This window comes from Bos mutus, chromosome 11 (genome assembly GCF_027580195.1).
Source record: "Bos mutus isolate GX-2022 chromosome 11, NWIPB_WYAK_1.1, whole genome shotgun sequence".
Taxonomy (NCBI): Eukaryota; Metazoa; Chordata; class Mammalia; order Artiodactyla; family Bovidae; genus Bos; species Bos mutus.
In genome coordinates, this window is record NC_091627.1 from 40,932,275 (window position 1) to 40,954,340 (window position 22,066).

A 22,066-nucleotide genomic window follows, 5' to 3' on the forward strand; every position below is an offset into this window, starting at 1 on the left:
GATATGTATATGGTAGTATCTCACTGTAGTTTCAATTTTCATTTCCTAATGATCTTTTCATGTGCTTACATGCTCTGTATATATTGATGAATTCTGTGTTCAAATCTTTGTTCTCTCCTCTTTCTTATTGTTTCCTGTTTTAAGGTTGAGTTTTAAGAGTAATTTATATATTCTGGATAGGGCTTCCCTGGTGGCTCAGTGGTAAAGAATATGCCTGCCAATGCAGGAGATCCAGGTTCAATCCCTGGGTCAGATCCCCTGGAGAAGCAAATGGCAATCCCCATTCCAGCATTCTTGCTGGGAAATCCCACTGTCAGTCATGGGATCATAGAATCAGACACAACTTGGCGACTTAACAGCAACAGCAGCAGCTGGATACTTGAAGCTGTTCTGTAACTCATTCATGCTTTTATTCCCCCTCCTCCATTCTGAGTAGTTCCTGTTAACATGTTGTTTACTAATCTTTTCTTGGGCAATGCCTAATGCGTCATTCATCCCATCTAGTGTATTTTTCAACTTGGAAATTATAGTTTTCACCTCTGTAAGTTTGATTTTGGCCTTAAAATCCTACATGTTTCTAAATCTTTTGAGTACGTTAAGTTTTACCTAATACCCTTACCTGCTAATTCTAAAATCTGTTTAAGACCTAGGTTGGTTTCACTGGATTATTCTTTCTTATGGATCATGTTTTTTGTTTCTTTGCATGTCTACTGATCTTTAATTGATGACATCCATTGTTAATTTCACCTCATAATGTTGAGTATTTTTTTGATTTTAATAAACACTTTTGAGCTTTGTTCTGGGACAGTTACTTGAGAATGGTTTGATCCTTTTGAATCTCACATTTAATTTATTGAGTGGAGCCACAGCAGTACAGTTTGGGGGTAATTATTTCCTATTAGAATCAAGGGCTACCCATTCAACTGTGGTTGCTGAGAATAGGCAGTTACCAGACCCACACGAATCCTCTAATCCTTTCAAATGCCTCTTTCTCCAGTCTGCTTCCTCATATACTTTGCTGATCAGGACTGTTTAATTCTCAAAGCGACCATCTATAGGTATCTGGAGTTCTGTGTTGTCTCCTGGCTGGTCCTCTGCCTCATGAAATCTTAGTCTTCCTAAGACACTTAGCTCCCTTTCCTTAACTCAGGGAGCCTACCTGGCTCTTCCTCTGTTCCCCTTCCTTGCTTCATGGCTTGGAAGTTCCCTCAAATCAGTAAGCTGGGAAAATTGTAGGGTTCTATTTGTTTCCCAATTTTCCTCACTGTCTGAGGCCTAAGGTCTTGAAGTCCACTTCTCCATGTAGTTTATTTTTTATTTGATTCTTTCAGCAAGAACAAGCAGTCCTTGTTTTCCATCATGGCTAGAAACAGAAATTACAGCTAACTTTTAAGAAACTACCACTTCTCGAGTTTTTTGAATAACATCAAAAGAGTATCTACAATTATATAAAAGATTATTTCAGTGCTGCTTTGTCTAACAATGTATCTGTGAGACATGAGACTTCATATATTGGGTTGGCCAAAAAGTTCATTTGGGTTTTCCTCTAAACTCAAACAAACAGGTACAGAAATACAAAAATACAGTACAGCATACAGAAAAACCCGAACAAACTTTTTGGTCAATCCAGTACTTCAACCGTAACAATGTATTACAACAAATTAAATGCAGAATACCACTATTCTATACAGTGGGCATCTAACCAGAAACCCTAATTTTACTACCTGGATCAAAGTTTTACTAGAAAGCTGGAGTATGCCATTACATCTTGGACTAAGCAAGTTTTCCCCAGTAGATTTAAAACTAGAACACCCAGAAATTACTAAAATAGTGAAGTAAAATGAAGATATTTAATATAGCTATACATTTTATGGATTTCTCTAATAGTTGCATGAAAAAAGTATATTCATATATGTATATATGTATTCATATAATCAATACCAACTCACCCTCTCACATACACATAGAATACAGGAGTCATCTGTAATAGCAATTCAGACTTGAAGAAAATTCTCCTGAGCTATACAATTAAGCTATAGAATTCTAGTGAGTTTTTTGGCACATATGCTTGAAATGTTACAATTATTTCCTATCAGTTCAGTTCAGTCATGTCCAACTCTTTGCGACCCCATGAATTGCAGCACGCCAGGCCTCCCTGTCCATCACCAACTCCCGTTCACCCAAACCCACGCCCATCGAGTCGGTGATGCCATCCAGCCATCTCATCCTCTGCCGTCCCCTTTTCCTCCTGCCCCCAATCCCTCCCAGCATCAGAATACATTCAGGTAATTTCCATAAACCACTGGTTTTTGTGAAGTTTCCATGAATGACCGTATATTCAGTGGTTAATATCGTATTATTTGTAATTACACTGCTTGAGTTCAAACTCCAGCTCCAACAGCCAACTGTATGACCTTGAGAAAGTCACTTATTATGCTTATTTCAGTTTCCTTATTTGTAAAATGGCCTTTAAATGTAAATTTCTTAAAACCATTCATGGTAAATAAAACATTTAGCAACTGTTGTATCAATTTAGTAATTATGCCTTCTTCTGGATCCTGTTGATTTTAGTCAATGGACTTTAAAAGCAAACATAAAAATCTACCCCTGATGTACTCATTTATGAAGTCTACGGGAAGGCATAAAGACCTAAGTTTGTTGCTTTGTTTTTGAGTCTCACAAGCAATTATGATCACTACATCCGACCAAGAACTGAAAACTACAATCATACTCCAGATAAATTATCATTTATATGAATCAGTGTTAGGCTAAATTTAAACTGTTTCTAGAAACATATTCCAATTCTGAAGTTCAAGGAATCAGAGTCAAAATGCTTTAAATGCGGAAAGACAGAATCTCTGCCATCAGAATCCATTTAAATTCATTCAACATTTTATAAATACCACTGAATATCAGCCACTGAATATTGGATAGACAGATGAATAAGATGCCTCTGTCCTTAAGAACTTTATAGAGTATAACGATATAAGTAGTTTTTCCCAAGGTGTGGTACATGCATGCGTAACACTGTATATAAGAAGCAATCCAAATTTTCCTTGGATCAGAGATGACTACAGCAAGAATGAATAATGACAGAGAGGCTCTCTTCTGTAGATTTTCCTACAATAATGGCATTCTTAGCATTGGTTTTTCTGCAGCCAACCTGAGATACATAAATAGCAGCAGAGCTTGAGATGGACTAGAACTGCCAGGCCTACCAGTTGCCCTTTCCTTGTGTGAAAACTGGAAAAAGCCAAGCTAGAGACACTATCTAAACAGTCCTCCATATGCTCAGTAATGGGCCCCTCAACTCCTACCGTTTCCAACAATAACTAAAGAAGACGAATCAGTATGATAAAAAGGGAGAGGGTGAAGAGCATTCTCAGGCTTGGATTTGGTGAGCCACACTTACAACTCCATAAGTACTGTAAGTTTGCCTTTAAAGAGAAAAGTGGTCACTTTAAAGAAATCGTTAAGTAATTAGCAGCATAGGCTGTATTGAGAACATGATAAAATTATGGAAGAGATGCAAACTAAAAAGTTTTACAAATATTACTACAATGCATATACAACTGAATTAACACATAAGGCATTATAGAATTGTTCTACAAAAGATACAAGAAATAAGTACCACAATGATCAGAGAAATCAATTCCAGTAAGGATGAAAGTGAAAGTGAAGTCGCTCAGTCGTGTCCGAACTTTTCAGACACTATGGACTATACAGTCCATGAACTTCTCTAGGCCAGAATACTGGAGTGGGTAGCCTTTCCCTTCTCTAGGGATCTTCCCAAACCAGGGATCAAATCCAGGTCTCCTGCATTGCAGGTGGATTCTTTACCAGCTGACCCACAAGAAGTAAGGAGGGTAGGGTACAAGTGTCAAAGAAACGGAAACTTACTGGGCTGTTTTCACAACTGGACAGAATAGGCTAAAGGCATTCTAGATAAATCAAGTGGTGGGCGGGAGAAGCTTAAATAAACAAAAGCAGAGATAGATACCAAAGGATAGTAAGAACACAGTGAAGTTATTTTAGAAAAAGATAAGGGTGTTCTTTGGAAGGAATGATGCTAAAGCTGAAACTCCAGGACTTTGGCCACCTCATGCGAAGGGCTGACTCATTGGAAAAGACTCTGATGCTGGGAGGGATTGGGGGCAGGAGGAGAAGGGGACGACAGAGGATGAGATGGCTGGATGGCATCACCGACTCGATGGACGTGAGTTTGAGTGAACTCCGGGAGTTGGTGACAGACAGGGAGGCCTGGCGTGCTACGATTCATGGGGTCGCAAAGGGTCGGACATGACTGAGCGACTGAAGATTCTCAGCTCTTCATTCTCTTACATACAACAATTACCTGTATTTATGTCCTTTCTAATAAGAGCCTTAGACAAAAATTACACATTACCTAGAATGTGCTATATTGCTATTGCTAAGTCACTTCAGTCGTGTCCGACTCTGTGCGACCCCATAGACGGCAGCCCACCAGGCTCCCCCGTCCCTGGGATCCTCCAGGCAAGAACACTGGAGTGGGTTGCCATTTCCTTCTCCAACGCAGGAAAGTGAAAAGTGAAAGTCAAGTGGCTCAGTCGTGTCTGATCCTCAGCGACCCCATGGACTGCAGCCTTCCAGGCTCCTCCATCCATGGGATTTTCCAGGCAAGAGTACTGGAGTGGGGTGCCACTGCCTCCTCCGAGAATGTGTTATATATGAAAATACAATTTTAAAAATGAAGTATCTCTGTATAGGTCAAAATAATGGTGAACACCCTCACAGGTATGTCACATCTATAACTTTCGTCACATCTCCTAAAGCCATTTGGGATAAACAAAGCATTCTTACCACCCTTATGCCCTCATCTTAGAGTCTTTTTACTTCTGGCTTAGAAAATCTCAGACAAAAACAGATAATAGAGAAGAATAAGCAAAGTCAGTGAATTAATCAAGGGAAAATTACATAGTTACAGGAAAATTGAAGAGATTCTTTTTATATCCTGATTCTTTAATATAAGAAACAATCAGCATTATTATGAAAGTCTCTTAATGTATTTTACTTTTAATTTTATACTACAATTAATGCTCCCACAAACAAGTTATTTTATGTAGTAATTAATACTCTGAAGCAAATGATACCATTTGACTAGGTATTCATTAGAATGAAATAAACCTTTCTAATCCAAGCACGAACTTGCCTGGGACTTTCAGAATAAGTATTCATCTCTCACCTATACAATGAAATTAGACCAGATGATCTCTAAAGTTTCTGATAGTTCTAAATGTTAATGACACTACACTACTTATATAGCCAATCCACATTCTTTTTTCTAAAGTTCTTAAATCAGGATCTTCCCTAAAAATGGTGTGAAGTTTCCAAAATGCATTACATTTTAGAAAATTTTAAATTCACATCTATTACAGACTAGGAATTGAAAAGAGTAATTTCTTACAAATAAAGTGAAGTCCTTTATTTCCTACCATCCATGTTCCTAAGAATATGAAAGTATTAATTAAATTTCAGAAATGTATAAAAACTTTAAGGAACAGTTACTGAAAATAACAACAAAAAATTCTATTAACTTAGTAGGTTGAAGTTTTGTATTTGGAAAACAATTAACAATAAAAAATTAAGGAGTTTTGGGATGACCCTCTGTAATCACAGTATTTAAAAATAAAACTTTCCTCTGCATAATTCTACTACCTAACTGCTAACTTTACTGAACTTCCAAAACTTACATGCAATTAACTTCAATATACATCTCCAAGGAAAGGTTTCATCGACCACATAAACACTGATTTATTAAATATAGCAGAAGTCCATGCTTTATAACTCAGCATTAAATTTCTCATGGAGAAATCAAGAAAAACATTTCCTATCATAGATAGTTATCAACTGTCTTTATCTCCCAAGTAACATTTCATTAAATAAATCATCTGCCTTTCTTTACAGATGATGCCTGTGCTTTGGCCATTCTTCTAATCAGCGCTGCTTGTCTTTTTCTCTGAATTTCTTCCGGAGAACACTTTCTATTTTTCTCTTCTTCTTCTAAAAATGAAACCAAATATAGATATTAGTTTTAAAGACTATAAAATCATTCTGAATGAGTTTTAATTTTTACTTTTTCATTACCCAGATCTGCCACACTGGTTTTGTTATTGGGCTTCCCTGGTAACTCAGATGGTAAAGAATGTCTTTGGTTTTGTTACTCAACCATGTTGTTGCTGTTTAACTGTTAAGTCCTGTGGGACTCTTGTGACCCCATGGACTGTAGCCTGTCAGGCGCTGTCTATGGGGTTTATCAGGCAAGAATACTGGAGTGGGTTGCTATTTACTTCTCCAGGGGATCTTCCTGACCCAGGGACTGAACCTGCATCTCATGTCTCTAGCATTGGCAGGAGGATTCTTTACCACCTAGCCATCAAGGGGGCCCATCCTAAACTATTAAGTATAAGACTACAAATGCAGATACAGTACACGGCTCCAGGCCAAAATGAAATCAAGAACTCATCAATCTCTTTGATGTACCTCTTCTCACAGGGTGATAAAATTGATTAAAAACTGTATTTTGACTACCCAGCAAATAATTCTTATGAACAATGACACCTAACTTATATAACCAATAAATGAATATATTTTAAAAACAAACTGGAATTTTAAATGTTACATAGATTTTAATAGAAATGTACTCAAAATAAAATGAATCAGATATTAATAATACTTCAAATATATATTTTTACTATAACTGATGTTAATATTCCTACGCCTACATTTTTTTCCTCTATAGATCTCAGAGATTTTCATTTCAGCTGTTTAAGAAAAATATTTTGCAGTAATAGACTGAAACCTATCATGTCAATAAACATAAAATTCACTGTCAAATACTGTATTTTTAGATGGAGGATATATTTTTTATAAACATTGGAAAATTATTTCAAGGAGCAGGATGTCTGCATAAAATTTTCAGTATGAAATCTTTTTAAAAAATATGAAGCATTCTGATATTTTTTTATGCAACATACCTTAGTATATACTTCAGATAAACATACTATGAAATGAACAACGTGTCTTAAATTTAACACAACCAATTCTGCCTCTACCAAAATTCTGAGTTCTAATAAAATGAATTTAATTCCACAGTTAAGCCAAATCACTCTTGAGCTAAAATATTAGATTATTTATGTAATGCTACTAAGAATTAGACTTCAAAATTTTAGCCAACATTTTTTCATTTAATGTTCTAAAATCAAGACCATCATCCAAATACATATTTAAGTGACTGTGTATTGGTGAAACTGTATATGTTGTAAAATTTACCCTTTAAAGAATAAGAATCAGTAGTACTGTTAACAAGAGAAATAATATCTACAGTGACATCTACAGAGATTCAGAATATAGTTGTTATAAGACATTTCTCTTGTTAACCAACGTAGATATTTACCCAAAATATATCATCACTCTCTCCTTCTGTCCCCAGTATAATCAGAAATGGGAGAGGGTGCTCAGAGTAAGAGATATATATCTCAAATTCCCCAGGTGATTCTGTTGCCTTTTACTTTCTAAATCAATTATCTTATAGACTGCAGCTATTTTTTCTTATAGAAAGATACAACATACTTTTAAATTAGCTTGACTAATTTATTATTTTAGTCTGAAAGCAGAGAAACACAAGAAACTCAGAACACACACACAATTTACATTCAGTTGACTGTAAATTTAGAAGGAAAATAGGTTAATAATCCATGGCAGAATAGAACATAGCTCCCTAAAACTGGCACCTCAGTTGGTTATGTGGTATTCTACAAATTAATTTCAAAAGATACAATAAAGTCACATAGGGAAAATTTGATTTTGGAAGAGCCATTCATTTCTTCGATAAAAATACATACCAAGGGCTCCAACTACTGGCGAGGAACAAAACAAAAATGGCTCTTTCAAATCTTAATCCTGAAGCAGGGGTGAAAAACTTTTTTTTTTTCAGTTGCTGTTTAGTCACTAAGCCGAGTCTGATTCTAGCAACCCTGTGGACTGTAATCTTCCAGGCTCCTCTGTCAATGGGATTTCCCAGGCAAGAATACTGGAACGTGTTGCCATTTCCTTCTTCAGGGAATCTTCCCAACTCAGGGATCCAACCTGTGTCTCCTGCATTGGCAGGCAGATTCTTTATCACTGAGCCACCAGGGAAGTCCTTTTTTTCAGTAAAAGACCCAAAAATATGTTAACTTTTAAGAGGCATAGGATTTCCTGTGGCAACTATTCAGCTCTGTCACGGCAGCATGAAAACAGCCATGGGCAACACATATAAACAAATGATGTGGCTATGTTTAAATAAAAGTTTGTTTATGGACAATGAAACATGAATTCCACATAGTTTTCAAAAGGTATTAAGTATTATTATTCTTTTCATTTTTTTCAACCATCTAAAAAGTGAAAATCACCTTAATATGGTGGCTGTACAAAAAACAGGTTATATAGGCTGGATCTGGACAGGCCACAATTAGCCAAATCTAACTTAAAACAATGAGGTAGTTAGAAGTATCCCCCACCCCGCCCACCCTGCCAAAGGTATGTGCTGCAGAGCAGCTTGCTACACCAAAGTAAAAGGAAATGGCAATAATAGAAAATGTCAACAAGGTTAATATTAATTAGAATATTAGGTACTATCAATAAACTTAACAGAAAAACTGTAAAGTAAACTGAAAGAGTCTGTCCATAAAAAACAATGCTGATAAAATAGTAGACAGGAGTTTCGGAGAAACTCACATATTCCAGAGAGACTTAGTCTTTAATGGACTTACAAGTATAATTAAGTTAATTCACACTGGAAGAATGACTCACTTAACTGTACTTAAATATAAACAAATATCTAAAACTACTATCAATTGACAACAATTTTAAAGTTTCAAAATATCTAGTTTGGGTGATAACGTAGCGTATTCATTGTCAGTATTGATAAAAGTATAAATTGATGTAATTAGGGGTAAGATTTTAAGATCTCCATCAACATTTAAAATATTCTGAATCTTGTATCAATTTTCAAACAGATACAATCTCATGAGCATGTGCAAATTTATGTAGAATATTCACTGGCACACTGGACTGCTTGTAATGCAAAAAACTGCAATCAAACTAAACCTCCATCAATAGAGAAACAGATAAATTATGGTATCATCCATACAACTACATACTATGTAGAGATTCAAAGGACTAAAGCAAATCTCTATCTACTATCAGGAAAAAGACAGTTACAATATATTAAGTGAAAGCAAAATCAAGCTGCCAAATAGTCTTTGCTATATAATTACAACTATTTAAATAAATGTATAGGTACACACACACCATCCTTCACCCCTACATTTTTATACTTGCAGAAAATGCTATTAACAGGGGCTTTCCCTGAAAAATCATTAGAAAAAAGGAGAAATAGAGGACTTACCTTTTTATGTCAAATTAACTTATACTTTTTACTTTTAAACAATAACCTATTACTGTTGCAAATTTTTTTAAAGTGAGGGATCACTTAACAGGAAAGTTGTAGTGATAATGCCAACAAAAGCATCATTTAGAATCTAAACAGAAAATCTACTATTAAAAGAAACTAAAAACTCCATTACCGTATCAACATTGATCTACATAATAGGTAAAATTCCTAATGTTAGCCTCAAGTGAGGGAGACTGATGTAAAAAGTCAATATTTACAAGCCAGCATAGTAAATGGTGTAAAACAAGTTAGCACGGGCTACTGGCATAACTGAGAAAGTGAATCAAAATCATTCTGAGTAGTTAGAAACACAATGTGTTTAAGAGATAAATGGAAACCAGCTAGCAGATCTGGTGTATGCATGTGGGGATACAGGTTTCTGTTGAAGAGCAATGGGCATTAAGAAACACACACAGTTATGCCAGAAATATTCCTTTTAAAAAATTATTACAGTATCAGTGAATGACAGACTTTTCAGATTATATTGTATAATGTTCACTCAAATATTTATTAAACATCTTCTAAATGGCAGCTGCTATGGTAGCCTAGATTCACTGATGAGAGAGATGGTAATCAATATCTGATTGCAAACTGTGACAAAAGAAATTAAGGAAATAAAAGAGAGATGACTGAAAATAACAGGAAAGCATTTATAGACTGTTGAAGGCAGTAGTGTTAGCTGAGAATAGCAAAGTTCCTGAACTAGAGAAGAACCTATTCTGTTTGAGGAACTCAAAATACAGCTGGGGTAGCTGAAATCTAGTAGGTAAGGCAAGGAAAAAAGAGAACAGGCAGGTTATAGAGACAGTCCAGGCTTGCAGATCAGGGTGTAAATTAAGATTTTATTTGAAATACGATGAGTGGTGCCTGAAACTTGTCTTCAAGCAGAGGAATGCCAAATATGTCTACTTGCTTTTTATTTTTTTAACCTTGTTTTAAAAGATGAGTTTGCTGTTTGGAGACTAGAAATGAGAGGGAACAGGTAGAAGAACTGCAGCAGTCCAGTCAGGCAATGTTGCCTTGCATAAGGGTGGTACAGCAGAGAGTGAGAAAAATGGACCATTTTGAGATACATTTTTTGAAGTAAAAACAATGGAACTTGAGAGATAGAAAGGAAAATTGGGGGAAAAGAAAAACTGGAAAGAATCAAAGATCACAAGATGTACTAAATAACAACTCTAACCATAATAGCTAACAGTTTTATATCAGATAGTATTCTAGCAAAGGCATTTAAGTAGAATGCTCTAAACCTTCACATATTGTTCTGCTAAAAATAGACAATTACTCAGATTTTAAAACAGTGAGGTATTTCAGTGAACACAAGGACTCTCAGACAGTAATACATAGATGTATAAGTAAAATTTTCTAGGAAATAATTCAGAAAAGACTCAACACATACTTATTGATTGGCAACTATAATAGTCACTGTATTATATGTTGGCCAAGAATTCAATGCAGTCTTTTAAAAACACAAACCACCCAGTGTTTGTATATTCCAGCATCATTATTTGTAAGAATCACTTTAAGACTTCTAGTTAAAGCAGAATAGTCTTTAACATATATGTTATGAAAATTCAATACAACAAAGAACTAGTCTGGCTATTTTTCAAAGAACACTGTTTCATACATACCTTTTGAAGGTTGTTTCAAAGGTTCAGAAAATTTCACCAAAGACTGCTGTTGAACAGCCTTCCCAGGTAACGGGTTGACAGTTTTCTTCTTCTCCAAACCCTGTGCTATTTTGGTATCAGAAATACTTCCTGTTACAGAACTGTTATTAAATGGGGAAAGCATCGGACAATTTTTCATCTTTGTAAACACATACTCAGACAATCTAACTGCTCTGTTAAGGTCACTCTGAGCTTTACCTCTTGTGGTGCTCTTGGATAGATGTAGGGTACTCAATCTGTTCTTAGAAGCAGCAATTTCTGTACTCATATGATGTGAACCCACATTCAAACTTGAATTTCCTGTAAGAACTGATTTAGAACTATTCACTTGTTTTGGTACATCAGGGTTGTTGCAAGAGACATGCAGATTACTGATCTGACAGTCTGAGTTCTTAGAGTATATACTCAAATTTGTCGTGGCACCTAAAAATCCTGGAGAATTTCCATACATTTCCCCTCTCTCCATCTTCACTGATTTATTTATTTGTAAGCTATTTGCCAATGAAGATGTCTGTGCTGAAATGCTGTTCAGATTCAGGTGCTTTGACTGCATCAACTGACTTCCTTGTTTAGGTGTAGTAAACACGTTTTTGGCTCCATGTTTAGAACTATTATTGATCCCAAGTACACTTTCTGATGTCTTGCTGTCAACTCTAATATCTTGCTCCTGAGTTAGTCTTTCAATATCATCACATGCCTGGTATAATATATCATCATCTACGTCATCTGCTTCCCAGCTATTCTCTAACTGATGACATGCTTTAACAATTTCATTGGTAAATGATGGGTCATTCCAATCATCAAAGAAAGAACCTAACTTTGATCCATTAGTCTGATCTGGGTTACAAACACTGGTTGTACTGCCCAAAGTTGCTGAGCTGAAAGGCCTGACATTAGCAGGCACCTTCAAAGACTGATTAAAAATGGACTTATTAGAACATCCTGGTTTCAAAGCAGATTTCTTTTCAGAAGCATTTACTTTACAATTAAATTTAGTATGAGTATCTTCATTTACTTTTGTCAGATTAGATGCAACTGCACAGTCTTGAATTTTGTCTTGATTAACAACTATATTAAAAGATTTCTCCAATTTCATTTTATTTCCAGTGGTTGATAATTTATTTGGTTTATCATTTGGCTTTGGTGAAAATCTGTATTTTTCAGCATCTGTTAATTCATTGTTCCATGTATTTGAAGGAAGACCTTGTAAAATTTTTGAATCTCTTAACTTGACATCTACACTTTTATTCATTCCTGACTTACTTTTAGCCTCTTTACTGTTAAAGGAACACATTTCCTTTTGATCAGCAATTTGGATTGTTTTAGGAGCAGGGAACAGCTCAGACGTTTCAATATTCTGCATAACAAAAGGTTCATTACTTAGTAAGTTTTCCCAATCATCCTCAAAATCACTGGTAGTAAAAGTATCAATGTGCTTATTAAAAGTTCCTGGTTCCTTAGTACAGAAAGTTACATATGATTTTGTCATTCCAGGATTATCGACTTGATGAGAAAGTGATCCTAGGGTTTTACTTGGCAGATTTTCAGTGACCACAGATTCATTAGTAATGATTTTCTCCTCTTTCAAAGTGTTTTTCTTTCCAAAGGTGGTATTACTGGTTTTCAAGAAAGAATCTGACAAATCTTGGCTTAATTGTCCACTACATTTCTGAGTAGAACCATCAAACATGGCAATAAAGGCTGCTTCAGCATTTTGGTCAAATGGCTTCTGACTGCTGGTTTGATCATTTACCACAGATATCTTGGTGTTTTCTTTCACTGGCTTCTTTAGTAGAGCCTTATCTATTTCAGGAACTATATCACACAGTAACTGCATCTGTACATTATCTCTGCAATTAAGTGAAGTCTCTGCTTCTGAAATCATCTGGATAAGATCATGATTTCTCTTGTCTTGCTCTTGAATCACATCCAGCTCTTCCATATTTTTATCAAATTGCTTAGCTAATTTCATAAGTTCTTCCTCTTGATTTTGTGATTTTAACCTATTAAACAAATATTTCAAAAATTATGTAGATATTCTAAAAGTCATAAATACTCAACCGTTATTTAACATGTTTTAATATTAAAACTCACAAATTTTAACATATCCTGACATAAATAAGTTCAAAACTTTACATGTCAAAGTTAAGGATAATAATTTATAACCATTTTGACATACACACAAAGCCCAAACAAAATACTAAAAATATTCACTTCACTGAATGTCAGAAAAACTGAAAAGTTTAAACTTACTTTGTGCAGCTGAGTTTTGTTCTTGATTTTCCTTTTGCTACACTAGGAGTGCAAGGAATGGCAGTGTCACCAATCCACACGCCCAGCATGGAGTCTGTTGTTGGTTTCTCATCCTTTGGTAGAAGGGCAAAAAAAAAAAAAAGAGAGATGTGAAAGTACAAAAACAACTAACCAAACAAAAACCCACTTTAATTATGTAGAATTATTTTCTTAAAGGAATAAATTCTGGTAAAGTGACAGCAATTAAACAAACTTCAAAACAATGAAAAGCTGGAGGATGGTAATAACAAGTTGCAAGACGTGATCTACTTGCTTTAGGGAATGAAAACACTCAGAATTGGGATTTCCATATTTTCAAAAAACTTTTAAGTTTTTAAGAATTTAATTAGAAATGCACGTTAGTTGCTCAGTCATGTCTGACTCTTTGCGACCCCATGGACTGTAGCCTGCCAGACTCCTCTGTCAATGGAATTTTCCAGGCAAAAACACTGGAGTATATAGCCATTCCCTTCTCCAGGGGACCTTCCTGACCCAGGGATCGAACCCAGGTCTCCTGCATTGATTGCGGGCAGATTCTTTACCATCTGAGCCACTGTGGAAGCCACTGCAGAATAGAAATACATATTCAATAATAAAAGTACATATTTTTATCAAAAGAAAACTGATCAACTTATTTCAGTTGTCCTAAGATATTGATAAAAATAAACATTAGTACTAGAAATAAACTGTGCAGCAGGAATTATCAGAATTAGGAATAAAAAAATAAACAGGGAGTTCTTTCTGTATTACCTGAATCTCCAAATTTTCCCTATTGCCATTATAACATTTATCTAAGTTGGACAATCCATGTTGACGTGAATTGACAACACTTAGATAGAACTAAGAAAATTTAGCATTAAGTCAGGACCAAGTTAGAGACAATGGCAAGATTAGAACTGATGCTGTGAATGAGGTATCGAGAAGAACAAAATTAAGTAGACAAAGTGGGTAAAGAAGTTTTAAGTAGTATTAAGGCTAGAAAAAAACCATTTTAGTCCTACATGTTTCTTTTATACCTTTTAGTCACTTGATCATGCACAAAATTAAGAGAATGAATTTATTATTAGTTACAAACCAAACCAACAAAATAAACAAGTTAATCATTTTCTACCCTATTTTTATAGTACCTGGAATGAATATAAACAAGCAACTGTCACACAAAATAATCTAATCACTAGATTACAGATTACTTGAAGGCAAGGACAGTTTCTATAACTCAGCATCTAGCAAAATGCTGAGCATAAAGATGTCAGTTCATGTTTATACACTAGAAAGTTAGGTGATAAGTTGCCTACAACTTGGTACTTCAAAATCATCAATCAATCAAAAAGTAGTTTCCTTAGATGTCCAATTGAATCTAGCAGTTTTCAGCTTTGCAAATACTCAAGAAAAGCAATTATTTTGATATTTTAGACTCAATACATAGCTTCCCTTTTGTTTCAACAATCTTGAATTTGGGAAGATAACATTCTTAATGATTTAATTACAAATTTTTTTTTTGGTCCATTTACCAAGTAGTTTTAAATTCACTCCATTTTTAGAGAATAAAAGTATAATAACTTTATATATCCAGTTATATAAATACATGGGTCCTATATATGGTTTTTATATTATTGTAAATGTTACATTTTTAAAAATTCCTCATTAATAATTACATAGTACAATCCAGGTGCTGTAAAATGTATCTAAGCACATTAGTTCATTTAATTCTAGAGTATACTGTGCAGAGTTGTATAAAAATGATGGAAAAATATATACCATCTTCAAACAAACAATACTGTATGAAAAGTATCCTGAAGAAAGTAAAATGACTGATCAACTAAAATAAAAATGCAAATTTTAAAAAATGTCATCTCTGGAACTATTGCTGTTTGTTGTTTAGTTCCCGAGTCGTGTCCAGCTCTTTGTGACCCCATGGACTGTAGCCCACCTGGCTCCCCTGTCCATGGGATTTCCCAGGCAAGGAAACTGAAGTTGCCATCTCCTACCCCACAGGATATTCCCGACCCAGGGATTGAATCCACGTCTCCTGAATTGGCAGGTGGATTCTTTACCACTGAGCCACCAGGAAAGCCCCATCAATTAAAAGTACAAATTTTAAAATATATCTCTGGAACTATTAAGGTGATTTAAATAATTATTTGAGGAGGGTAACTCATCTATGCCATTCTGGAACATGACAAGTTCCTAAACAGACCTTGATATTACCAAAGATTTATACGCTTTAAAAGTGCTCACTTGAAAGGGGTATTAAGTAAAAACAACTAATTTAACTGTATTTTTTCTTATACACAAGTTATCACTTGCATAATACTGCCATTTATGTGAGCAATTATTTCCAGCCTACTTAAGTAAAGAGTTCAATAATTTACTTACCTTTTTTTTATCACTATTTAGGCTGGCCAGTCCAAACACATTTTATTATGCTTCTTTCGTGTAAAATCAACAATTTAATGAAGATCTATTGTTAATTTACGTAGCAAGTAATATATGGCATAAATGCTATTTAACTAATGAACTCTATGTAAAATGTATTTCTATGACATGCCAAAGATGGAAAGTAAGAGCTAGTAGCAACAGAGCTCTTTTGACTGTGCTAGTTGTAATTTTGGATGTTTTATAGCCACTAAGAAAAACTTTATTTCCTGTCTCCTCCACCAGGATGATGGTGATCCTTGTACCCACAGTTTGGGCCAATGCCATGTATTGTTTATGGTCAACATACAGTCACTATCTGAGGCCACATCAAGGAAAATATCATACTTCCTGTGAAGACACTAAATAAAAATTGGATGTTTTCTGGATTTAAATGTTGCTAAATAAGAAAAAACAGAAAAAGGTCCAGAGCAGAGAGTGACTTACTCAAGCATCACAAGAGCTGAAATGAAGAAGAAACTTTTGAACACAGTTCTTTTACAGCAAATAATTTAACTATCATACTTAATTTTAATATACCTAGTATTTGTAGTAGTCTTTAGTTTACAATTTTTATCTAATTCAATCATCACAATAATACAAGAAAGAGAGCAAGACAAGTAATAATTCTATTTTAATAACTAAATGAACTGAAGTTCAGATAGTTTAAGTGACTTCTTGTGTGTGTATGCTCAGTCAAGTCCAACTTTTTGAGACCTCATGGACAGTAGCCACCAGACTCCTATGTCTGTGCAATTTCCAAGGCAAAAATACAGGAGGGGGTTGCCATTTTCCACCCCAGAGGATCTTCCTGACCCAGGGACTGAACCCATGTCTCCTGCGTCTCTTGCATTGGCAAACAGATTCTTTACCGCTGTGCCACCTGGCAAGTCAAGTGACTTGCTTAGGGGTTGCCACAGAAGGCAGATTTAGTACTAAACCCAAATCCAGTTTTTTTCCACTCTAATGTTTCCTGACGATATTTTAAGTTCACAAGTATTAAGAAAGGCAGTTTCAACTGGGAAAACACTACTACAGACAGTTAAAATAATAATAAAAAAAGATTTTGAAGTTTAAATTTTCATTGTCTGATTCTATTCTTTTAGTAACCTGAAAAATAATAACCATTATTAAATAACATTAAAAATAAAAACAAGGCTCTCGTTAAAAATCATCTCTAAAAAATAAAACATATGCTTAGAAAAATATATGTTCCCAACTTTACATTATGTTCCTTTTTTCAAAACATGCATTTCAGAGGTAGAAAAGGTAAAAGTAATCTGTGCTGGTCTGTTTTTGGAGAAGAGAATTGAATAAGACAAAATATTTTTCACATAAATGAACTACAAACAAAACTTACTGCCATTTGTTTCACTGTTCTAAAATACACTATAAAATTACCTATATTTACCTGAGGAGCAATACGATTAACAATATGTGAGATCTCATCACTATCAGTGGTGTAAAGCTGCTTTTTTCTTCCTTTATCTAAAGAAACAAAGAAATTCATATAAATTATAAACAAAAATTTCTAAAAATATCAGTCACTTCTTATAGAAAACAATTAGCATGACTTAAATCACTAAGCACTCTGACATCATATGCCTATCACAGCAACAAAATCACTTAAGATTTTGGAAAAACATCTGCTGTATAAAAGTTCCTGATGTGAATACGTGACTGAAATTCTAAGGTTAAATCCTAATCATCAAATATTCACCCAGATAAAACTGTTAATGACAAATTACCTAATTGTTTTGTCATTGGAGAATTCTGATCCCAAAAGATATCATTCTGTCCATCTGGATCATTAGGAGAGCTGAAGGTAGATGACAATAAATCCATTTGCAGCATTCTCTTTGGTGTCTCATATCTTTCTATACAAAATAAGATGAAAATAACTATTATTGCATTCTAAAGGATTACTTTACTTCATAACACACTGTTAAATACCTCAGCTAAATTACTTTTTATGTTCCAATTATAAAATTTTCTCCCAGTGATGACTATATTACTTTATCCACAACTGAAACGTGTTTCACATAAAAATCCCAGTAGTACTTTACAAACTTGACATTGTAAATAATAATTACTTTAAGACAATCTAATAGCTCTATAAATGGACAATACTGTATAAGCTAGCCACTCCACTAGAACTCGGAGGCTTTTGGAACCACCTGTAATTTACAAACACATTTCAAAAATGAAAAATATTTCAACAGCAACTTCAGAAATAGTCTGTGTTTAGCCTCCTTTGGGCAACCCTACCCAATTTACACTAAGTATTTCAAAAAACTATAGTGAGCCATTTCTTAGTTACGTTCTGTCAAATACCACTTTTTGTTTATTCTGCAAGTGTTTTGTGAAAGTAAACTACAAACAAGGTAAAAAGCTCTATTTTAAGAACATGCTCTAGGAAACAGCTCTTAAGAGTTTCAATTCCTATCAGGATTCATCAGAAATCTTTTAAAAAAAAAATGAAACACCTAAAAGTGATCAGAATGATATACTTGGAGGCCCATAGTTTCGTACTTTGAGGAACTTTATACAAAGGAACTTCATACAAAGGAACTTCCGGTTTATTCGTAAGGTAAAACATCACCGAGATCTTGAGAATACAGGTAACTGTATTTCATATGGCCTCTTCACTAAAATCTGGTCAGGGCAAACAGTTTAAGGTGAAATAACCCCTCTAGGCATAACCTGAAGGCTTTAAAAGGTATTATTTCTCATCGCTATGCCACTGCAGATGCCTGGAGAAGCAGCCTAGAAATTAGCGCTCCTCCCTGAGGTAAACCCCACAACTTATTCCTGTGGCAGGGGCGATAAGTGGTGGTCAAGCCTAACCAGGCAGTGCTCATACTCGGGGATGAAAGTCGTGGGGGAATATTTTCTGGTTAATTTTGAACTCTTGAGGGAGAAGCCCAGGGAAAGAAAACACGATTTCAGACTCCACCCCCACCCGGGGCTCTAAAACTGAGGCGCTGAGGCCCAGGGAGGCCCCGCTGCCCATGTCTCACCCTCGGTATTACTTTTACTGCACGAAGCGGCTACTGGAGGCTGTTCTTGCTGCGGCAAGGGCCGGGGAGGCCTCTCTCCTGGCCCTTGAGGCCCCGAGCCGCGGGCCGCCCTCAGCCGCCTCTTTCCCGATTCGAACACCAAACCGCATTCTTCAGTCGCCATCGCTTTGCGCGGCGTTTGCTTCAGGCCAGAGCTGTCCCCATGTTTCCTTCGCCGACTCATGGCCCACGACCCCCTCCACTGGCAGCGTTTCCTTTCACATTTTGCAACGGGAGCAGTAGAGCAATGGAACTAAAAGCGGGACGGCAAGCCAACGACCGCCACCATTTTGATCGGAGGGACCCTCGTAAGAGGAGGGCGCTGATTGGCTGCGTCGGGACGAGGGGCGGGGCGACCAGGGTGCCTGCGCAGCCCGCGGCCGTGCCTGCGCAGCCCGCGGCCGTGTCTGCTCTGTTTGCTCGGATTCGTCCGCATTGGAAATGATTTAAGGGGTGTTGGTCTGGCCACAGAGGCTCAGAGCTAGAGCATGCGAGGTGGAAAGAATCCTCTGGCACTTTTTATTGGGTTTACAACTAGAATAACACATTACTCGGGTTCAGATTATTGTGGGTTTTAATTTTTGGAAAAAGAGGAAGTACAGGAATCGGAAGGAAGACAAAACTTCTTCCATAGATGATATGTGCATAGAAAATCAAAACACGTAGGAAAAGTTATTGAATTCATAAATTAACAAAGTTGCTGATACAAAGTCAATATTCGAGGATCAATTGTGTTTCAATGGATTAGTAATAAATGTTAACATTGACGTTTTAAAGAAAGATGATTCAGAGCATACAAGATATCAGTTAATTAGGAATAAATTTAACCAGATGGTAACCCTCCTACAGAGAGAATTATGAGATATTTAAAAAAAAAATTGAAGACCTAAATAAATGGAGAAATATTGCATTCATAGATTGCAAGACTCAATATTGGTAGATGTTTTTTTCTTGAAAGTCACTCCGTGGTGTCCAACTCTTTGGGACTCTGGATTGGGGCCTGCCAGGCCACTCTGTCCATGGAATTATAGTGTGGGTAGCTGTTCCCTTCCCCAGGGAATCTTCCCAACCTAGGGATCCAACACAGGTCTCCTGCATTGCAGATGGATTCTGTTACCAGCTGAGCCACCAGGGAAGCCCAGGTATACTGAAGTGGATAGCCTATCCCTTCTCCAGCGGAACTTCCTGACCCAGGAATTGAATCCCAGGCGGATTCTTTACCAGCTGAGCTACAAGAGAGATTCCCTCAAATCTAGTGCTATTTGATTATATATTGAATTGTAAAAGGTAAAATAGCATTCTATAATATATATTGTCTTCATTACATAAAGTGAATTTTAAATTGAACAAAAAAGGTCACCAACTGTAAAGAAAATAATTAAAAATATGGCTACATTAAATTCATAACTTGAGGACTTCTGCCTAACCAAAGACAACATTAAAGACAATGAAAAGCAAGTCACAGATTGGGAGAAGATTTTACAATATGCAAAATTAAGGGCTCATATATAAAACATACCAAGAACAGATATAAATCTCTAAGGAAATGATTGACCACCATTAAGAAAAGTGGGTCAGATATTTTAGGAGGCTCTGCAAAAGAAAATCAAAATGTTTGACAAACTTGTATAAAGGTACTCAACCTTATTTGTAATGAGGAAGATGAAAATTACAACAAGGATATGATACTCTTCTCAGGAGGAGGGTGCAGCAACCCACTCCAGTATTCTTGCCTGGAGAATCTACATGGATAGAGGAGCTTGGTGGGCTACAGTCCTTGGGGTCACAAAGAGTTGGACACCACTAAAGCTACTGAGCATGCATGCACATAATACTCTTCTACACCCATCAGAATGGCTAAAATTAAGGACTGACAATAGAGGTAACAAGGAAGTAAAACTGATGAGACCATAGCCACTGCCTTGATTGCATCATGCGAGAAAATGGACAGCCAGAGGCCCCAGCCAATGGAAACTGTCACAGCACTGCTGGTAATGACATAACTTGGTTTGCTGCTGCTGCTGCTAAGTCGCTTCAGTCGTGTCCGACTCTGTGCGACCCCATAGACGTCTGGCAGCCCACCAAGCTCCCCCGTCCCTGGGATTCTCCAGGCAAGAACACTGGAGTGGGTTGCCATTTCCTTCTCCAGTGCATGAAAGGGAAAAGTGAAAGTGAAGTCTCTCAGTTGTGTCCGACTCTCAGCAACCCCATGGACTGCAGCCTACCAGGCTCCTCCATCCATGGAATTTTCCAGGCAAGAGTACTGGAGTAGGGTGCCATTGCCTTCTCCAAAACAGTTTTTGATCTAGCAATCCCACTCCACATACTTGTGTATCCAGATACATTTTATAAGAATGCTTTTAGCAATTAAATTCAAAATTACCCTAAGCTGGAAGCCAACCAAATACCCTTCAACAGTAGAGTGGGTAAATATATTGAGCTATATTTACTCAACAGAATGCTGCATAGTAATGAAAATGAAAAACTATAGCTCCTTGTAACAAGAAAAACTTATCTTATAAACTTCAGCAAAAGAAGCCATATTCCCCACTCCATCCTCCCCAAGAATAATATGTAACTCCATTCACATAAATTCCAACAGGCAAAATTAAACCATATTGTATAGAGATGTAAGCTTAAATGATAAAATTATAAAGAACAATCAAGGAAGTGATGACCATAATAGTCAGAATAATGTTACTTTGGGGAGGAGAGAAGGGCAGTGATTAGAAGCCAAGATGGAAGGAGAGTATCTGATGGTTTTGTTCATTGTCTTATTCTAGTTGTTGATTTTGTGATAATTCATTGAGCTGAACATGTCATTTTATGTACTTTTCTGAATCATATTTATCAATAAAAATATTTTAAAATTTTAATGTAAGGCAAAAAAATCTTTATTTCCACTGAATAAATGGTTTATATTTCTTTTTTGTAATTTACTATTTTTGTTCTTCAGTTTGGCTGACAGGAGTCCTAGAACTAAATCTGAGGTACTATCAATTATGTAAAACATTGTGGCGAAATAGTTCTTTCCTTTTTCCTCACTACTTTACTTTCTACTAATATTTCTGTTGCCATTTTTGCAAGAGAAGAGGGAACAGAGAACAGTCACATTCCAGGTCTTGTCCTAGGTCTGGAGCAAGTTCCTGGGATGGGCC

The 22,066-nt window shown here is 36.0% G+C and overlaps 1 protein-coding gene across 5 annotated transcripts; it reads right to left on the reverse strand.

Annotated features, from left to right (window-relative positions):
- Window positions 1–803: 803 nt before the first annotated feature.
- On the reverse strand, window positions 804–19,228 carry ETAA1 (ETAA1 activator of ATR kinase). Of its 5 annotated transcripts, none has more exons than XR_011466031.1 (7): window positions 18,870–19,228; window positions 17,598–17,726; window positions 17,261–17,337; window positions 13,396–13,508; window positions 11,104–13,145; window positions 7,881–8,179; window positions 804–6,039 (listed from the first exon to the last, which is right to left on the reverse strand). XR_011466031.1 is itself a non-coding variant. In XM_070379358.1 (7 exons), the coding sequence occupies exons 1-7, from the start codon at window positions 19,090–19,092 to the stop codon at window positions 5,924–5,926; spliced, it is 2,568 nt and encodes an 855-aa protein (XP_070235459.1). In that variant the 5' UTR covers window positions 19,093–19,228; the 3' UTR covers window positions 806–5,923. The 5 variants fall into 5 exon arrangements, 4 of the variants coding, with proteins under 4 accessions (XP_070235459.1, XP_070235460.1, XP_070235458.1 ...); XM_070379358.1 differs by lacking the exon at window positions 7,881–8,179 and having other exon boundaries at window positions 806–6,039; window positions 11,104–11,208; window positions 11,341–13,145; XM_070379359.1 differs by lacking the exon at window positions 7,881–8,179 and having other exon boundaries at window positions 806–6,039; window positions 17,598–17,722; window positions 18,870–19,008.
- Between the last annotated feature and the right edge of the window lie 2,838 nt (window positions 19,229–22,066).

Bases quoted from the DNA above. Each gene is read 5' to 3' on its own strand.
- ETAA1 (XM_005893568.2), bottom strand. From the start codon at position 19,092: ATGAGTCGGCGAAGGAAACATGGGGACAGCTCTGGCCTGAAGCAAACG. The intron at 17,727-18,869 runs GTGAGACATGGG...TATTTTGTATAG, and splicing joins CAGTAAAAGTAATACCGAGG to AAAGATATGAGACACCAAAG. The intron at 17,338-17,597 runs GTAATTTGTCAT...TTGTTTCTTTAG, and splicing joins TCCAATGACAAAACAATTAG to ATAAAGGAAGAAAAAAGCAG.